Source organism: Pelophylax lessonae (genome assembly GCF_965119305.1).
Source record: "Pelophylax lessonae genome assembly, chromosome: 5".
NCBI lineage: Eukaryota > Metazoa > Chordata > Amphibia > Anura > Ranidae > Pelophylax > Pelophylax lessonae.
The window spans coordinates 121,942,816-121,961,743 of NC_138772.1; the positions used below are offsets into that span (position 1 = coordinate 121,942,816).

Here is an 18,928-nt window from a genome sequence, read left to right on the forward strand (position 1 = left end):
AGCCCGAATGCAAAATCTTTCTACTTGTAAGTCCACAGGGAGGCTTCTCTGAATGAGCGCCACCCAATGTGGCAGTATGTTCTGGGCACACAGGCCCCAAGAGGGATTTAAAGGGGAACTCTGATCTAAGGGGAGGACTCCTGATCAAAGGGAGGCTCCTTTGTAAGGCTGCACTCTGGTGTAAGTATTATATTGATCTGATGCAATGGAGGACTCCTATGTAAATGGGAACTCTAATGTAAGGATGTACTCTGATGTAAAAGGAGTCTCTGATGTGAGAGGGAAATCAGATGTAAGGGGGACTCCGATGTAAGAGCTGACTCTGATGTAAGGGGGGGGGGGTCCCCTGATGTAAAGGATGATAAGTTATCATTGCCTTGCTGCCTAGGTATGGTGGACTACATCAAAAAAGACGTTTTTTTTTCCCTTCCATTGCCATGCATTGTCAGCCTATTCTTGATGAACTGGCTGCACACATTAATGTGGAAAATACCGCACATTAACGTGTATGCCAGTGTTGCCAACCGTCAGTATTTTTACTAGCAGCCAGTAAAAAAAATGGGTACTTTTCTCCTGCCAGTAAATGCCAGTAACAAGAAAAGGTTGCCAGTAAAAAATATGGCCATGATGCTCGGCTCAGAACTGCGCATGCACAGTTTCAGTCTGGAACCAACCAAGACCACCCCAGTGCCTGCTGCAGTGTTTTCAGTGGCACCAGTGGGGGGTGGGTCTGGCAGAGGCGATGCAGGAGCATGTTATGTGATGTCATGGTGCAAGGGAGCTGAGCAGAGCAGCTGGAGCCTTGTCTGCAGATCTGAGGAACGGAAACAAGGCAAACTAGGAGCGGGACTATCAGTGCTGTTTGGACTGGAGTGGACTAAAGGGACCACCTGATGCAAAAAGAGACTGTCACTGTGACTCAGGAGGGGACGTGTTGTGTTGGTGAGGTGTCGTCATCATCTGTGATGCAGCACACTGCTGTTAGTGTCACTGTGTAGAGTAGACTATGAGACTAGGGGCACAGATCAGTCTCCTGGTCCAATGAAGTTCTACTTGGAATGCACAGGTAGAGAGACCCAGACTCATAGTGTTGCCGATCTCCTCTAACCTGCAGCAATCCCCGTACCTGCTTCTGGCACAGGAGCGCTCCACTGACTAAAAAATTGTTAGTGATGGAAGACTTCTTCCTATGATGGGAGCTGATCTGCAGAGATGGCTGCAGGTTAGAGGAGAGCTGCAGCACTGTCACTAAATGACAGGTCCTCTCTAGGGTTGGTGTAGTGTTTTTAACGTTGTGTCACTACCACTCATGCTATTGGCCCCATTTTTGGCTTGTCTCAAACACACTACTGCACATGTGTGGAAGCATCTAAATTTAAAGTAGGAGCACTCTGAAAAATACTAGTAAAAAAAATAAATAAATAAATAAATAAATAAAATAGAACAACAACTGTATTTAATGGAATTAGTACCCATCTGCACGGAGTAACATTTTCAGGGAAAATTTCCATCATAAATTAGTTAACAAAACATGGGCAACAAAGAGAAAAAATGCTATTTTGTACACCTTGATAAATTACATGGGTCTATTAGTAAATAATTGTTTAAATATATTATTTCAACTTTTAAGATTTCCCTACACTAAATCATTGTCAGGAGATGTCACTTTGTCAAGTGTATGTGTTTTCATGAAGTATTTATGTTATATTTTGATTGGATAACCCTGTTGAGAAAGACACATTTCAGATTGTATCTTTGTACATTTCTAGATCCGGTGATGGACTTTTTGATTTGATAGCTGAACAGAGACAAGACTCATTGACCAGTTTTCAGGCTTCCCAGCATCACATATGAGCCAAGCTCACCTCTGGACAGAGCTTGAATTCTTTAACCCTTAATTCCAGATCTATATCCATGTAACAATACAGAACTTCCATTCTTTGCATTGGTTTGCACCAGTCGTTCTTCAAAAGACCTTTTTCGTGGGTTTTCTCTCCTGTGGATTGAACCATTAAATTATATCCACTATGCCATTTTTTTCTAACTAAGTTATCGTTTGTGCATTCACAAGATCAAAATATGCTCCTCGATTTGACAGAAGTTGTTGATGTGTTCCATGTTCAATTATCTTCCCATTTTTCATGACGACAATAAGATCAGCATTCTGGACTGTAGACAGTCTGTGGGCGATCATAATGCAGGTCCTTCCTTTCCTGGCTTCGTCAAGAGCTTGTTGCACTACCTGCATACGATAGAAGTTATGTGTAAGTAATACATAGTACATGCTTCCAATCTTTTGAGACATTAAATGGGACCCATTTAAAAAACAGTGGAAATACATACTTAATAAACAGCAAATGCTCACTGTTCGATCATTTTTTGACAGATATAATACAACACCAAAAACATATAACGTACGACAAAACTATACAGCAGAAAAACACAGGGGCTAATAGAGGGTCTTGTGAATAACATCCAGAAATGTATAATTTTGTAGCCAAGGTTAGAATATAGAAACACGCATGATAAATAAGAATTTTATTACTTATGAGTGAATTCTTTATTAAATATGAGAATCATAAGCAGAGTTTCAATCTAAATGATTTATACAAATCTAACTATCAGACCTAAATAAAAGGTGAAGTTAGAGGAAAGAGAAGCATAAGGATTAGATCTATCCTTCCAAAGCAGAAACAATTCTGAGCTATACATAATGAAGCAGTCGATAATACTACAGGTTAGATTAGCCATCTCCCATCTGGCATATAAACAACTGGGCCGGAGCTTCCTAGGTTCAAGAGGGGGGATGCAGCAGCAGGCCCTGTGATCACTGTGTCACTCAGACACAGATCAGGGTACAGCCGTACAGGGCCAATTAAATTGGTCCTGAACCATGTGATCTCTGTGACCAATCACAGCAATCACATTTGTAAACAAACACTGCAACTTGCAGCCTTTGAACGGCTTCCTCTCACGATCAGTTGTGAGAGGAAACAGAGTGCTTACTATAGTGATGGTGACTGTAGAATGCACTCAAGGTGAGAAAAAAAAAAATAAAAATGATCACAGCACCCTGAGCAGTGCAATATCACTATGGCAGACATTGGGGCATTGCATTGCTGTGGCTAGTGATCAGAGACACTGGCTTGCTGCTCTGAAGACACTGTATGTCAGTGCAGCCAGCTAGTATCTCTGATCACTAGCCACAGCAGTGCAATTTTTTTTTTTTTTTTTTAGATACTGTCACCAGAGCAGTGCAGTGTCACCATGGTGACCTTGTACTTTTGTGGAAGTAGACATGTACAATGGCTGACTGCTCTGTATGTCATTGCAGCCAGCCATTGTCTCTGATCACTGCCACAGCCGTATAAGGACACCAGACTAGTGCAGCCAATCACAGTGTCCCTGATCACCATCACACAAGCCCCAGTGTCACCATAAGGCCTCATTAGGATGTGTGGTGCTCTCTGAAAAGCGATCCATGTTCAGATTGCTCTTTAGAGAGCATTTGACAGGCAGTGAGGAGGCAATGTATCGCCTCCTCATTGCTTGCTTTGACCCCTTGGACACTGCACAAGCTTCCCTATTCACTTGGCAGGGGGTATACTTCCTGCCAACCTCATGTGAGAATGAGCCCTTATAGTGCAGCCAGTCACAGGGTCTTTGATCACCACCACATCAGTTGCAGTGTTGTCAGACCAGTGTAGCCAGAAACAGTTTTCCCAATCCCAACCACACCAGACTGGTGCAGCCAATAACAGTTTCCCTGATCGCCACCAGTCCTAGTGTTACCAGTCCAGTGTATACCAGCAACAGTGTTCTTTATCATTGCCACACCAGTTACAGTGTTACCAGACTAGTTTATATCAGGAACAGCATTCCTGATTGCTGCCACACAAGTCCTAGTGTCACCAGACCAGTGTAAGTCAGCAACAGTGTTCCTTATAGCTACCACATCAATGCCAGTGTCACCACAGCCAGTGAAGTCCGCAACAGTGTTCCTAATGGTTTACCACACCAGTCTCAGTGTCACCAGACCAGAGCAGCCAGCAACAATGTTCTTGATCACTAGCCACACTAGTGCCAGTGCCACCAGTGCAGCCATCAGTGTCCCTGATTGCCACCACTTCAGTATAATGTCACCAGAGCCAGTGCAGTCAGCAACATTGCTCCTGATCACAGCCACAGCAGTGCAGTGTTGCCTCTGCCTAACGCTTGCATTGATCCTGGCCTATTTATTAATTTTTCTGCTTGCTGCCTGGACCTAATGCTTCTGCCTGTTTGCTGACCATGTCTCTGCCTCCTGCCTGAACACACGCCTCTACACTTCCAACTCACAAACGAGTTCTTGATAAAAGCATATCACATAAGGAACGCAGTCCTCAGCATAGAGATCCAAGGATGAGCCGTCCCCTGAAGTTGTGAAGGCTTATGCATTTCGAGGCTTAGCCTCTTCATCAGAGCTTTCTTTTTAATAAACCTTTTAAAGGATAATGCACTAGGCCAGTGCACCCCTGTGTTTGCTTGTTGTTTTCAGTGATTCCAGACTACCCTGGTCATTCAAGGGGCAGCAAGGCTGAAGCATTGTCCTGGGTCGCCGTGTCGATAGCTCTAAAAACAGCCACAAGATCATAGCAGAGGTGGACAAAAAAGATTACACTACTCAGAGCGTAAGGAACTGGTGCTTTGCACCAAACATTTATGTGCTGCGTCTACACTTCCCACTGTCTACATTCTGGCAAGACACCAGTGCCACCCATCCCCTGAGGACAACTGCATGCAAGGAACTCTTTTGTTTGGCCTCTTGTACCTCCTGGCCAGTGAAGATGGCATGCCTGGGGGCATCCATGTACTAGTAAGCTAGGCTGGCTTGGCTTATAAGAATAGGGACTGCTATAGACAATGCTACACTAAGCTATATTCCCTAACCACTAATGCAGAGGCAACCGTTACAGTACACAGTTTTTAATACAATTGATTGATTTTTGTGTTACAGAAGATACGATGGGCTCCATTCACAAAGTTGTATCTACTGATTTGGGATCTGCGGAAATACCTCAGCGTTTTTAAAAAAAAAGTTCACGAAAAAACCATACTAAAATACCGCATGACCTATTTTATGAAGTGATACAGTATTTTAGTAGTAAAACCTAACGGTAGTTTAACCACAGCTAAGCTGCCTGTTTTTACCATCCCATAGCTGCCTGCTATAAGGGGCCCTTGCTTAAAGTGCAGCTAAAGGGGGAATTCTTACCTGTAGAATGGTCCCTCGCTGGCCTCAGCATCTTCTTATGAGTGCTAGTCATTTATATCCAATTAAGGGCAGCACACTAATACCCCCATATAAGAAACAGTGACATTTCAAGACTGGAATACAAAAGTATTCTGAGTCTGAGAAAGAAATGTTTGTTGAAAAACAGAAATAACTGACCCCCTTAAGGCCCAGTTCACATCAGAATTGCACAGGAACACAGTCTACATAACCCTGCAGTGCAGTTTGGCAGCCCTTTCACTCGAAAGGGCTGCTCTCTACTCATTCCAACAACAGTCTAACATACCTCCCAACTGTCCAGGATTCGCCGGGGCTTTCCCAGGATTTGATTTAAATCTGGGCGTCCTGCGAGTCCTGGAGCTCATTGCTTGGCTCCACTAACCCTTCTAACATGGGCATGCTAGTACTGTCAGCTTGCACCCCTACCCTTCCTTTCTTGCGCCACGTGCTCACCCCCTCAGTTGCAGTGGCAGCAGCATCTCTCCACATCGGCTGCTGTAAATTCACCCACTGCAGAGGCCACCTCCTCCCCAGCTCTGACGAGTACATGTACTCAGGGCAGGTAGAGAAGCCAGGGGGAGGAAAGGACACCACTGTGCAAGAGAGCGCCCTGATCTGAGGGCTGTAGAAGAGGGGAGAAAACAGTGACTGGGAAGGGGAGAAGTCAGGGAAGGGGAGAAAACAGAGACTGGGAAGGGGAGAAGTCTGCGAATAGGAAAGGGAGAAAACAGTGATGGAGAAGGGGAGAAGACAGTCATTTGGAAGGGGAGAAAACAATTTCTGGGAAAGAGGGGTGATTTAAAAGGAGGACTTGTGCTAGAAAGGGGGGGGGGATTTAAAGTTTGACATAGCCGCCCCCCCCTTGGGAAGACATAAAAGACATACACGTGAGGCATCTACTACAGACAGGTTATGCTTTCCAAGAGGAAACAAGACAATCCTATGTATATGAACAGAGATAAGAGCCATTTTTTTGTTTGTCTCATGTGTTCCAGGGCATCAACACAGAAAAGAAGAGCAGATGGAAAATGTTGCACAGCACAATCCTGAAAAACATGTCATGTTGGTTGTTCATAGTCAAGGTTCAGTAAAAGCTGTGATTTGACATACTGAAATATCTGTAAGAGCTGGTTGTAGGACTGGGCCTGCCAAGGTAATGAGAGCTTTCCACAGTGTCTCAAACGTCCTGTCCACAGAATTTTTCAATGGGTACATTAAGAGATTTGTTTAGGACAGAGACGACAAGGTCAACCACATGAATAGGACACTTTTTTGTAAACGGTTTCACAACTGGATAAAGAAACAATCTTTTGGGGGGGGGGGGGGGGTGAAAATTCTTTTAGAAGTGACCAAGTCATCATAGACTGTACATTCTTCTTTTCATGAACAGAAAATGTTTTGCATCTCTTAGGCCCCTTCCACACAGGACTTCAATTAAAGTCCACCTGCTCAGCGGGGAATCTGAGCTAGAAAATAGAGCTAGAATTGGATGGATGCTGAAACTGGTGTTAAGACCGGTTGCTCTGGTGCAAAGGATGCATCGTCGCTCTGAGGCTGAGTATTGTGCAGGCCTTCGGCAGAGCGAATGTTGGAGTGCTGTTTGGAGTTGAATCCCTTTCGCCTGGTCTCTGCCATAGCTACAAATGAGGGTATTCCCTCATGAAGTAGAGTGTGGGAGATTGGCTAACCATGTCCAGTAGGAACATGTGGTAACCCAGGTGTAGATCATCCTGCAATAAATCTTCATGAAAATAACATAAATAATAACAAATAGCTGCGGTATTAAATATCACATAAGACAGAAAATATATCACACCATACAGAGATAAGTAGAGCTGCTACCACCTATACGTGCAATCACTATATATTTTTTAATTTAGTTGTATTTTTTTTTACTATTTTGGGCCAGTTTTCCTTTGAAAAATAAAAAATAAAAAAATCAGGAGTTATCCATAACCATTTACTACCGAATAAAAGTCCAATTTGTCATGAAAGAAATGCAGTATAATCCAACTGGATGCACAAAGTAGTTGTGATGATAGTTTTACTAGCACTTGTCAAAGTTGTGCTTACGCATAAAGATTTGTTTTACCCTTAGTTATGAAGGAGTTAAAGAATGAAAGGTAAAATAACACTCACAGGATTAAAAAAAATCACATTGCATATGTGTTTTTAAGCACAGTATATTCTCACAATAGACATCGACAAGTTGGCACCCGGTCCCCCCACAGCGTAATATGCAGTAATCACTTCACACTGACCACCTGAAGTGTAACACACCTCCAGGCTTTCCCATAGGAATCTTTCATCCGTTGTCAGAACAAGAGTGTCTAATAAGGGCTCTAGGCGGAGGTAACCCTAAAGTGTGCGACCAGTGGTGTGATACAACACCTGGAGATTCACCTGAGAATTAGTTCTCATTGGTTGGATTTTAGTGCCAGTCAGTGCCTGAAACAAAATTACAGGCCAAGTGTGGGGTTTGGGTATGGCTCCCAAAATGTTTCAAAGGTTGCGCTGATCCGTATACAATGCTTTAGTTGACAGTGAGGTTGATTGAAGAAATCAGTCATCGTTAATGAATGGCGTCCATGGTCAGTGTGTTACTCAAGGCACTCAGACCCTTGACATAAAATCTTTATATGGGATTGAAGTGTGACATTTTAGCATCTGACTGTGCTTGTTGTGCTTGTTGAATTGTTATAATTTTACTATCTTTAACTTCTCTCCACTACCTTTTTTATATTACTTTTTTTTAGCAGGCTGTTATAAGAAAATTAGCTTTATAAGAAAAACATTTCTGAGATTTGAGCTTCTGTACCAGGTTGTACACAGTTTAATAAATGCGTTAACACAATTTTTTTCTAATATCAATTGTGAAACCACTATGTTAGCCATACTTTACTCTGTATTTTCTATAAAATCCAATAAAAAAGTTATTAAAACAAAATAAGATAAAAAACAAAAGAATAGAAAAAACTGAGGATTCACAGAGTGGGGTATGGTTATGGGGAAGCCACCCCAGGGGGGTGTGTGTCCTTGAAGGTACAAGTCTATATTGCACGGGGTATGATTAAGTTACCTGTGTCCTGTTCTGTATGATTAAGAGTAATTACATTTTGCAGATAAAGAATAAAAAAAAAAAAAAAAAAGATTGCAAGTTTCATTCTCACCTTTTCACTTTCGTTGTCCAGTGCCGAGGTGGCTTCATCAAGCAGTAATAGTTTCGGAGCTCGAATAAGTGCCCGAGCTATGGCAATTCTTTGCTTCTGCCCTCCTGACAGCTGAGTTCCCTTACCACCAACTGGTGTGTTATATTTCTGGAGACAGTATAAGCATTGTGTATTAGGAATTTGTTTTATGGCTACAGTGTGGTATATTTATTCTCCTACAATAAAATGACACATAGATGTAAGATGTCTCTCACAGGTTAGGAAAGAAGCTTTTTCCCCACCACTTCCACAAACATGGACATAAGGCTATTAGTAGTAGGCTATCCATCCCAATACAAATAATCTATCCCAGCAATAGCATTTCTCCTAGATTCAGGTCGGCAGTCACACAAACGATTGCTAGGGCACCAGGAATGGACATACTGTATGTTGTAATACACAGAGACACAAAAAACTTGGAGGAAAGTCAAGTGTACAGAGCAGATGAAGGCTCTCTTCCACTACTGACTTTCCTATTGCAGAGGCATAATCAGTGGCGGCCGGCCGATAAAAAAAAGTCAATTTTTAACCCACTAGGGGCACCGGACCTAGTGCTGGGTATGGGGGGTGGGGTTTTGCCTCCCACGTGAGGCAGACAGAGGCTCCGATTGGTGGCCTTCTGGGGGTCATCGGGCGCAGAGCAATGCGCCCCGACACTCCCCACTTTCCTGGACACCTGCCTGTGATTGGTCCAGACTCCAGCCTGGACCAATCACAGGAGGACCTCCTGGGACGGTCCTGGTCACGTGACGCATGGGGGCTGTGCACCGCCCCGGCGTCACGTCCTTCCCGCCCGCAGACGGAGTGAGAGCCTGAGGAGAGCAGCCACATGCATCCGACCGGACCGTACGTACCACAGAGTCTGTGACCACGCCGCGCTATTCTGTTCGCATTGCACCGCACGACTGTCATTCGGGCTCGCTTGGGCATCGGCATTCGCTTAGCTGCGTGGCGTGAGACCGGCGCTGGTGACCACCTGACCTGGAGGAGTGGAGTGACCGCAGTGCAGTGTTGGCCTGGAGTGACCGGTGTTGGCCTGGTCCGGAGTGTGTCGGCCTGGAGTGACCGCCTGCGCCCAGAGTGTGTCGGCCTGAAGTGACCGGGGTGTGTCGGCCTGAAGTGACCGTCGCCGTCTGGACTGGACTGGAGCGCCTCTTCCTGCAAACAAACAGGTAAGCAAAGCAGGATCCTGCCCTGAGCTAGCTTGAGCAAAACCAGACCACCAGTTTTTAAAAGACTACAACAAAACAAACCCAAAACTGCCTGCTTCTTATCTGGCTCCACGTTCTCTAACGACGTTCAACTCCTTCCTTTCTCCTGATTTCTATAAAATACAGTAGGTGTCCAGTAGTTCAGGGAGGAGAGCCGCAGCAGGGCTAATAAAACAGTTTTTTGTTTTTTTGGATATCAGAGCAGCTCAGGCAGAAAGTTTAGGAAGATAGGAGATCACTTGATTTTCACTCGGACCAACAAGCATTTTTTTCCTGAGCGATGATTAGTATGCAGATGCTGGTTAAAGGTCGTTAAAATGTCCTTGACCTACTTGGAAGATACTGTGTTCACATGCATGCCCTTACAGCGTTAGCACTGAGGGACAGATCACATATCCTCTGTTTCAGCAAGCTGACATGTGCTTTCCTTTGCTTGCCTATTGAACCTGGATTTTCTAAGTGAACCTGAAAAAGTTGAATTGTGTTTTCTATTATATGGAGATGATGATGATGATGGGTGTATAATACAATGACGAGGATGATGATGATGAAGGGTGTATTATATGAAGATGAGGATAGTGATGACGGGTGTATAATATGGAGATAATGATGATGGATGTATTATACAGTGATGAGGATGAAGATGAGGATGATGAAGAGTGTATTATATGGAGATGATAGGTGTATTATACAATGATGAGGATGATGAAGGGTGTATTATATGTATTATATATTTTGCCGCGAAGCAATACCTATTACATTTTTCTTTTTGCGTGCCCCCAAAAATTTTGAGCACCAGCCGCCACTGGGCATAATCCTCAAAAATAACGCTTACTCCATTTAGAGCTGTGCTTTCCAAAGTAAGCGGTATCGCCCCCTAGTGGAGTGCAGGAATGATCTGGGGGCAATGCTAGCCTCGGGTGTAAATGGGGGCTGTTCAATAGAAATAGGGGGGTGGGAAAAACAAAGAAAGAAGAGGAACATTTTGTAAAAAAAAAAAAAAAAAAGTAGTTTGTACATGTTTTGTCTGTTGTGTAACAGAGTCAACGTTGCAGTGATTATTTTATTTTCCAAATGACCACTGATGAGGTATAACTTGCATTTTGTTTTTTTAATTCCACTGACAGCCTAACTCCAGGCAGAAAAAAAAGAAGATCCCTTGCAGTGGGGCTACACTTGCAATGCAAGTGTAAAGTGCTTGTTTTCTCCAGGGGAGAGGTGAAACCCTTATACCTATCTGAACCTCCAGTCCCCTGGCAATCGGCACTCCCCCGCAATCCAGGGGTGAACTGTTTCTGGCATCCTTACATCCAGAGCAGGGCTATGGATGCTGCTCTAAGCTTGATGACGTCATGACTTAAAATCGTTAGATTTCAGGGGTGCAGGAGTTGCAGAGGATAGGGTTAATATATCCCCTCTCATCTTTTCCCCCAGGACATAGGTAGAAATATATATCCATAAAAGAATGCAAATTTGTCACTGAATCTTTCTGTTTGCTTGATTAAAGAAGGTAATTTTCCAGGGGGATGCTGAGTAACTTTTTTTCTGAAAAAGGGGAGGTAGGCCAAAAAAGGTTGGGAACCTCTGATCTCAAGCTATGTCAAGTCAAGAGCTTCAGCTCAACATTGCTGATGATGTCATAGATAGTCATGTTTGTGTTTCTGGTAACACTAGCGTGTGGATGGAATAAATGGGAAAGTGATTGGGTGGGATGTTCTAGGAAACATGCATGGAGAGCAACATACTTTACAATCCTACCAAGGACTAATTCTTGACAGTGCATTTGTAAATGTTGCATATCAATAATGAATGTGAAAAGTGGCTCCAAACCACATTTGTGCACGGGGCCCTTTGCAACCTATGTTGGTTTTGGGCAGGCACAGCTTTAAAATCCAGACTGCCATTTACCTTTAAAGCACAGAATTTTGCATTCCCAACTTATTTGAATAAAGAAAAAAAACTTTCCGATCACGATTACTTACCTCTGGTAGCTGTTCTATGAATGAGTAAATATTGGCTGTTTTGGCAGCCTCCTGTATTTCCTCCATGGAGACCACACGGGAGTTGTCCCCATAAGCGATGTTCTCAGCAATGCTACAGTCAAACAGCACAGGTTCTTGAGACACAATGCCAATTTGAGATCGGAGCCATTGTACATTTAATTTTTTCACATCAACATTATCAAACATCTAGAAAATGAAAAGGAAAATTGTATGCTATTAATTAAATTAGAGGCTATGATATACTAGTAGTATATCCCCCACGCCAATGGGTCTATATTATACTAAAAAAGGGAAACAGCTGCTATAGTAAAGTGCTAGTGAGATAAATGTGAGTAACCTTAGTAGGAAAGGTTACCTATAGCGCTTGCTTAATAATATCAAAATAAAAGTGCATAAGTATTTAGTGTAAACAATATGGTTCAAAATAAATAATAGTCGTGACGTCACAGGAGCTGGGTGGAACCCAACCGGTAGTCACCGCTCTTCACTCCACAGCTCCATATGTGACGGCGTTTTTACATGTCTTTGACCATGCAAATTTTTTTTGGGATTTATGTATGTGCAAATAAAACTTTTTAAAAAACGATACTGCACTATCTGGAACTCTCCCTTCTTTTAACTTACTGGACAAGGGCAGAAAAGGAGCGGTAGCTGCTACTGGAGTAAGTGGAGGTACCTACCCGGAGGGGATCCGACCCATCCTGGCCCTGGTGGTCAATTAAGCGTATGTGGTCTTAATGCCATAAGGCAAATAAGACCCAATCGTTCCGGTGAGTGAGCCATTTTACTATTAGCCACGGTGAAAACTAAAAGTGACACCAATACCTGATTGGGAAGCCTGGCACTGAGCACCTGCACTTCATCTCCTGCACTGCATAGAGATATATGTTTTTTTTTTTTGAGCAGTTTCACAAGAAGTCACCTCTATTTATGAACTGTGTGGAAAACTTATGACATTTTCATACATCTCATGCACTTCATATGAACTTGAGTTTTTTGCACTTATGAAACAATTTATTTATAGTGTGCACTTTTACTGAATTGGTATTATCTTTTGTATATATATATATATATATATATATATATATATATATATGGTATAGGAATTGATCTGAAACTGTTTGTATTGATTTGTACCAAACACGTATGCCCTTTATTTTTAAGCACTATTATTTATTTTGAACCATATTGTTTACACTAAATACTTATGCAGTTTTATTTTGATATTATTAAGCAAGTGCTATAGGTAACCTTTCCTGCTAAGGTTACTCACATTTATCTTATTAACTATATTGAAATTATTGACTGATAATTAGAAATTACATGAATTATGCTATTAAAGTTAATAATCAAATATATATTGCACTAATTGATTTTAATTTTAAATAGCTGTTTGGAGGGCATCAAATTTTTAAAGCAGAACTATACTTCCCTCCAGTGATGTGGTGCCCATAAGCACCTTCAGGAAGTTCACAATTTTCCTTAAAGAGGACTTTGCATAAAAAGAAAGGTCAACTTTTTACATAGGTCCCCTCCCTAAAATAGCTGCATTAATGCTGTAAAAATACCTGTGGGAAAGTTATAAAATATATTAACCTTAACTCTGCTTTGAAATATACAGGGTGATATCACAATCCTTCTGATGAGATCCTGGGATTTTGGGTGCTATGGGCTAAAGCTGGGGGTAGGGCAGGGATCATTTTAACTTGCTTTCTCTAAGGCATTATGGGAAAAAGCTAGGGGGTAAATAAGTATATTTTCTAACTTATGTTTCATAGGTGTTTTATTTTTGACAATTGAAGAGGGGGCACTAGGTAAAAATGGAACTTGCCTTTAAGTGAAAGCTCTGCTTTAATTTGTGTTTTATGTAATCTCTTGCATGCACTAGGACACACTGATCCATAAGGGATGCCATTTCATGACAATGTCGAAAAGAGGCGGCGCATGGGTGACCCTAAAATGATGCCCCCATGAAAAAAAGTTCTAAGAAAGCAAATGGAGGGATAGACTGATGCAGTACAGCTATGCAACAAAGGAAGATCTGAAGGTCTTAGCAGATAGGAATAGAGAATACATTTAAGTATTAGGGGGGGAAATTTAACATTAGAGACACGCTTTAGATTAGCCGCATTAAGTGGACCTTTGGGATTTTATCTTGGTTTTAATACACAAAATTACCAATGTTGGAATCTGGGAACTGAAATCTAATATAACGAGATTTAATTTCTTCTTTTTTTACTGTGTCCACAGTGCTTCCCAGCCATAGCTGCCTGCACTGGGCTATAACAGTTTACACAGCCACTCACACACAGCCATCCTGCCTGCAGCTGTTATCATCTCTTCCTCCTTGGCAGTGAATCTGCAGTATGGCATTACAGGGAGGGTAAAGAGAGCTGACCAGAGACTGTAACAGGCTGCTCTTGCAGCCATGGCTAGTGGAGAGCCCACCACCCAGGATACAGAGATATGTGTGAATGGCTGCAGTGCAGCCTGGGAAAGGAAGAGCTTGCCCAGGGAACTTTAAAATATAAGGAGGAAAACCCAGCTATGATATACAGTATGGTATATGAAGTACACCACACAACTTTTCTAAATGAGTTAATTCATTTTGTCAAGTTTAGGTGTAGAACATGTAAGGGTTAGTCACAAGTTGTGTTAGTCACAAGTCTCACCACTGCTCCCTGAAGGGGATCGTAGAACCTCTGTAGGAGCTGAATAGAAGTACTTTTCCCACATCCACTGCTACCCACAAATGCCACAGTTTTTCCATTGGATATTTTGATTGACAATTCTTGGAGTACTGGCACATCTGGACGTGATGGGTATTTAAAAGTGACCTTATGCAATTCAAGGTTTCCTTGCCATTTTTCCTATTGGTAACAAAAAAAATTGTAAGACAATGTTCCATAGAACAGTCATAAAAATTTTTTTCTCCCTTTTTACAGCTACATTACTTACCAGTCTTTGCCCTTGGTCACTGTAGCTGTCAATATCTGGCTGACTATTGAACAATGCAAACAGATGGGAAGCTGCTGACTTGGCATTAGCATAGTCAGGAGCAAATGACAACGTCTGTCCTACGGTTATCGCACCATATGCCAAGAGAGAGAACACACTGTAGAGAAAGATTAGCATGCGTTAAATGAGAGGGAATAATGGATTGAACAGTTAAGGATAACCACATCAATAATGCCTTTAACTTAATATTAAAGTTGACCAATAATGGATCAGGTTCCCTGACCTGGCTCTGAATGTTGATGGTCTATAGTGGAAACCTTACTCCAAACAATACTCTTGTTTTGGACAAAGTTCAGTTAGAACCTTTGGCAACTGTTAAGTACCCTGTGGAAGCTTTCACCCTACTTCATATCTATTTAAGAGTGTAAGACCGAACAGGCAGTAAGGGGAAATTTTTCTGAACTAGATTTGGAAACATTTACCTTCATATTTTGTCCATTGACATAATCTGTCTTTTCACACTTTTAGTATAAAAATTATTGGTATGTGAAATATCTCTTTTGATCTTCTTAGGTCACAGCAATTGGAATCATGCGATACATTACTAGACGCCTTGTTATTTTTTACCCACTACTAACACTTGCTAAATACAGTACCTTTGCATTGATTCGATTTCCTTGAACTGAAACTGTGGACAGGCTATGGATCCAAGGATTTACATATTCTGAACATGCGGTAAATGTGCTTTAACTACTTAAGGACTGGAATGTTTTACCCCTTAATGACCAGGCCATTTTTTGTGTTACGGCACTGTGTTACTTTAACTTACAATTGTGCAGTAGTGCAATGTTGTACCCTAATATAATTGATGTCCATTTTTCCCACAAATAGAGCTTTCTGTTGGTGGCATTTGATTACCTGTGCAATTTTTATTTTTTGCGCTAAAAAAAAAAAAAAGAAAAGAGCGACAATTCTGAAAAAAAGTATAAATGTGCTAGTCAAAAATGAAAAAACATATAATATTGTGCAATATTAAGATGCATTGTAATCAGCATAGATATCAGAGACCCAGGGTGGAGTAGCTGCATCGTCACTCTGCACAGGCTGCCCTGCAGACGGCCGTGTATGATTGTATATGCTGGAGCTTTTCATTTATACTGCAAGTGCAAACTTTTTTATCTTTAATAAAGCGATTGTAAGGTAATGCACTATCCAGCTCTTCATTTTATCCACATGTAAACCGAGCAATTACTGAGCACACCAAGGATCCATACGAGATAGGGGGATTACATGCCTTCGGGTTACCTCCATCTGGATGTCCATGTACTAGCACCCTGTTCTAAGTGCGTGATCGGTTTGGAACCTGTGTGAATTACACTGAACCAGAGGGTCTTGCTTCTTGAGAAGATTTTCCCATACACTGGGACCTTTTTATCCCAAAGGGTCTCTGATATCTATGCTGATTGATTACAATGCCTCTGTCTGGTAAGCAGCCACCTGATCTCTGTATGTGGACACCTGGGGGTTTTATACAGCACCGAATATCGCATGTAGTGTGAATCCATTCATCGCCTATATATTTGTGTTGCCACATGATTCAACATATTAAGGACTCAAAGACTGTTGTTTTTCAAAATGCGGCCAAAGCTTTAATCCATATACTTACCACAGCCGGTCGCCTCCCCCCCCTGTCCCCCCCTGTCCCCCCCCCCCCTTCTCCCAGACTGTTCCCTCTCGTTTCCTCTCTTCTCTTACTTTCTTTCCCCAAAGTGCGGCAAGTCTGCCTCTCCATCTACTTGCCGCACTTTGATACCATTCCTGCTCAAATTTCAACTCGAAGTGTCTTATTTTGCCACGGAAGAGTGCACGTGCTGCCCTCACCCGCTGTTATTATGCTTTGTTCCCTACGTTGTGTACTGCTCATATTCACGGTATATATGACTATACTATTGGAGATGGTTTGTTTTTCTTCTCCTACTATGGTTGATATGTTACTGTTTCTCATGGTTGTTTGTACAATCTTCTCAATAAAAAAAAAAAAAAAAAAAAAGACTGTTGTTTTGAACACACCTTCAATGTCATGCACCTTTACATAATAGATGCAATGAACTCTGTTGTGTTTTTAAGATATATGCATTTTTATGCAACTGGTATCACTGGTGTCACTCAGATACTATTGTTAAACACTTTAGCACAATGTACCTTTTTTTTTTTTTTTCTCCTTTGCTAACTGCACAAGGTCACATGGATTTTCTATAATTATTTTTTAATATTGCACAATATTATATGTTTTTTCATTTTTGAATATTGTTTAGAGCGCACTAGCACATTTATACTTTACATTACTCTCTCCCACAGTTCAGGGAGTTCTAGGTGCTGCTCTTATATAGAGTTAGCGCATCCTATAATTTACAAAAATTCTGAAAAAAAAATAGATTTTTGTCTTACTGTAAAATCTATTTCTCTGATGTTCATTGACAGACACAGCTCTATATTTTCTTTGAACATTGGGTTATGCTGCTCTTCCTAGGAGTAGGACACTAGGTGGAAAAGAGTTAAAAGAGTTTGACTACGCCCATAGGGCAGTCCCAGGGGGTTTACTCTAGTTCTTCAGTTTTGTAACAAGCAGTGTCAGAAGAACATGATCCCCAACTCAATAGAGGGGTGAGTGCTGTGTCTTGTCAATGAACTTTAGAAAAAGGATTTTACGGTAAGACAAAAATCCAGTTTTCTCTTTCGTTCATTGACAGACACAGCTCCATATCTTCATTGACCCTTGGGATGTCCCAAAGCAGTGTCAACATGAGGGGTGGGAAGAACACAGCAATAAATATACTTCCCAAAGGCTAAACATAGCCAATCAGGTAAAACAGGAGCTCAACCAGGAACAACTGGAGATCACCTGACAAAAAAGTACACCCTCAAAGAGGACTAATCCTCTTCAACAGCAGCCTGCAAACCCTTGCGGCCAAAGGAAGCATCCACAGCCAACACATCAACCTTAAAAAATGTTGTGAAAATAGGCACGGATGACCAGGTGGCCGCCTTGCAAACCTGCACCACTGACGCCTGATGACGGAGGGTCCAAGAGGCACTAAGTGCCAATGTAGAATGCACCTTAAACGGGAAAGGAGGATCCTGACCCTTAATGGAATAGGCCTGCACTGCCGTCTGCCTAATCCATCTGGAAATGGTCGCAGCAGACGCTGCCAGCTTCTTACGGGGGGAATCCGATTCTCGGAATGACTCAGTCGCCGCCAGGTACACCCTGATTGCCCGAGCCACATCCAAAGAATATAAGGCAATCTCTTTAGGGTGCTTAGGCTTAGGACACAAGGAAGGTAACACAATGCCTTTATTTAAATGGAAACCAGAGACAATTTTAGGAAGGAACGACTGGTAGGGCCGAAACACCACTTCATTTCCGTGAACCACCAACTAAGGTGAACGAAAAGACAAGCTGCCAGCTCCGACACCCTACGTACAGAAGAAAAAGCCAATAAGAAGGCTACCTTCTGGGACAATGTAAGCAGAGGAATTTCGCAACTATTTTCCAACAGCGGTTACTGAAGAACCGAGAGCACCAAGTTGAGATCCCCCGAGGGCAATGGAGACCTCACTGGGGGGGAGCCACATGGCAAACCCCCTGAACAAAGGTGCAAACAACAGAAAGCATAGCCAAAGAAGATGAAAGGAAACCGCCATGGCCGAACCTGGCACTTGGTGGTACCCGAGGCCAGACGCTGCTCCACACCTCATTGGAGGAAAGCCAAACTCCAAGCCACAGAAAAGGAGCAGGGGTGAACCCCAAGAGATTCACATCTGCAAAGTACGCTCTTCAAAGGAGCCACCAGTGTGTCTGTGGCATCGGCCAGAGGATCCTGAGACCGTGTCACAAACCCAAGCACCTTCCTGTTGAGAACAGAGGCCAACAGGAACACATCGGGAGTTCCCCACTGGGGACACAACTGATGAAACACATTAGGAGGAAATGTCCAGTATATCGATCAGTAGTCTGAATTCTTTCAGAGTCCAGACCCCCTGAACACAATCCGTGCCAAAAACGTCACCCCACTCGGACAGGCTGGCATCCGTGGTGACCACCGTCCAGTACAGAGGAAGGAAGATTTACCCTGTCGAAGAGCAAAACCACCGAATCAAGGACCCTCTCGTACCCTGGCTTAACAGGATCAGATTGTCTAGAGATCATGTGGACAGATTTTAGAAACCTGTCCCATGGGAGGAACACCCTGGGTGAGGCTGAGTTCAGAACAG

The 18,928-nt window shown here is 42.5% G+C and overlaps 1 protein-coding gene across 1 annotated transcript in view; it reads right to left on the reverse strand.

Annotated features, from left to right (window-relative positions):
• Positions 1 to 2,041: 2,041 nt before the first annotated feature.
• The window catches only part of LOC309555492 (ATP-binding cassette sub-family B member 5-like), a 301,162-nt gene continuing 284,275 nt past the window's right edge, over positions 2,042 to 18,928 (reverse strand). Inside the window, exons 36-40 of the mRNA XM_082257527.1 lie at positions 14,654 to 14,810; positions 14,368 to 14,565; positions 11,675 to 11,881; positions 8,443 to 8,589; positions 2,042 to 2,242 (exon numbers count right to left, since the gene is read on the reverse strand). Of these exons, the coding sequence (XP_082113653.1) occupies positions 2,045 to 2,242; positions 8,443 to 8,589; positions 11,675 to 11,881; positions 14,368 to 14,565; positions 14,654 to 14,810 (907 nt within the window). The 3' untranslated portion in view covers positions 2,042 to 2,044. The remainder of the gene's footprint in view (positions 2,243 to 8,442; positions 8,590 to 11,674; positions 11,882 to 14,367; positions 14,566 to 14,653; positions 14,811 to 18,928) is intronic.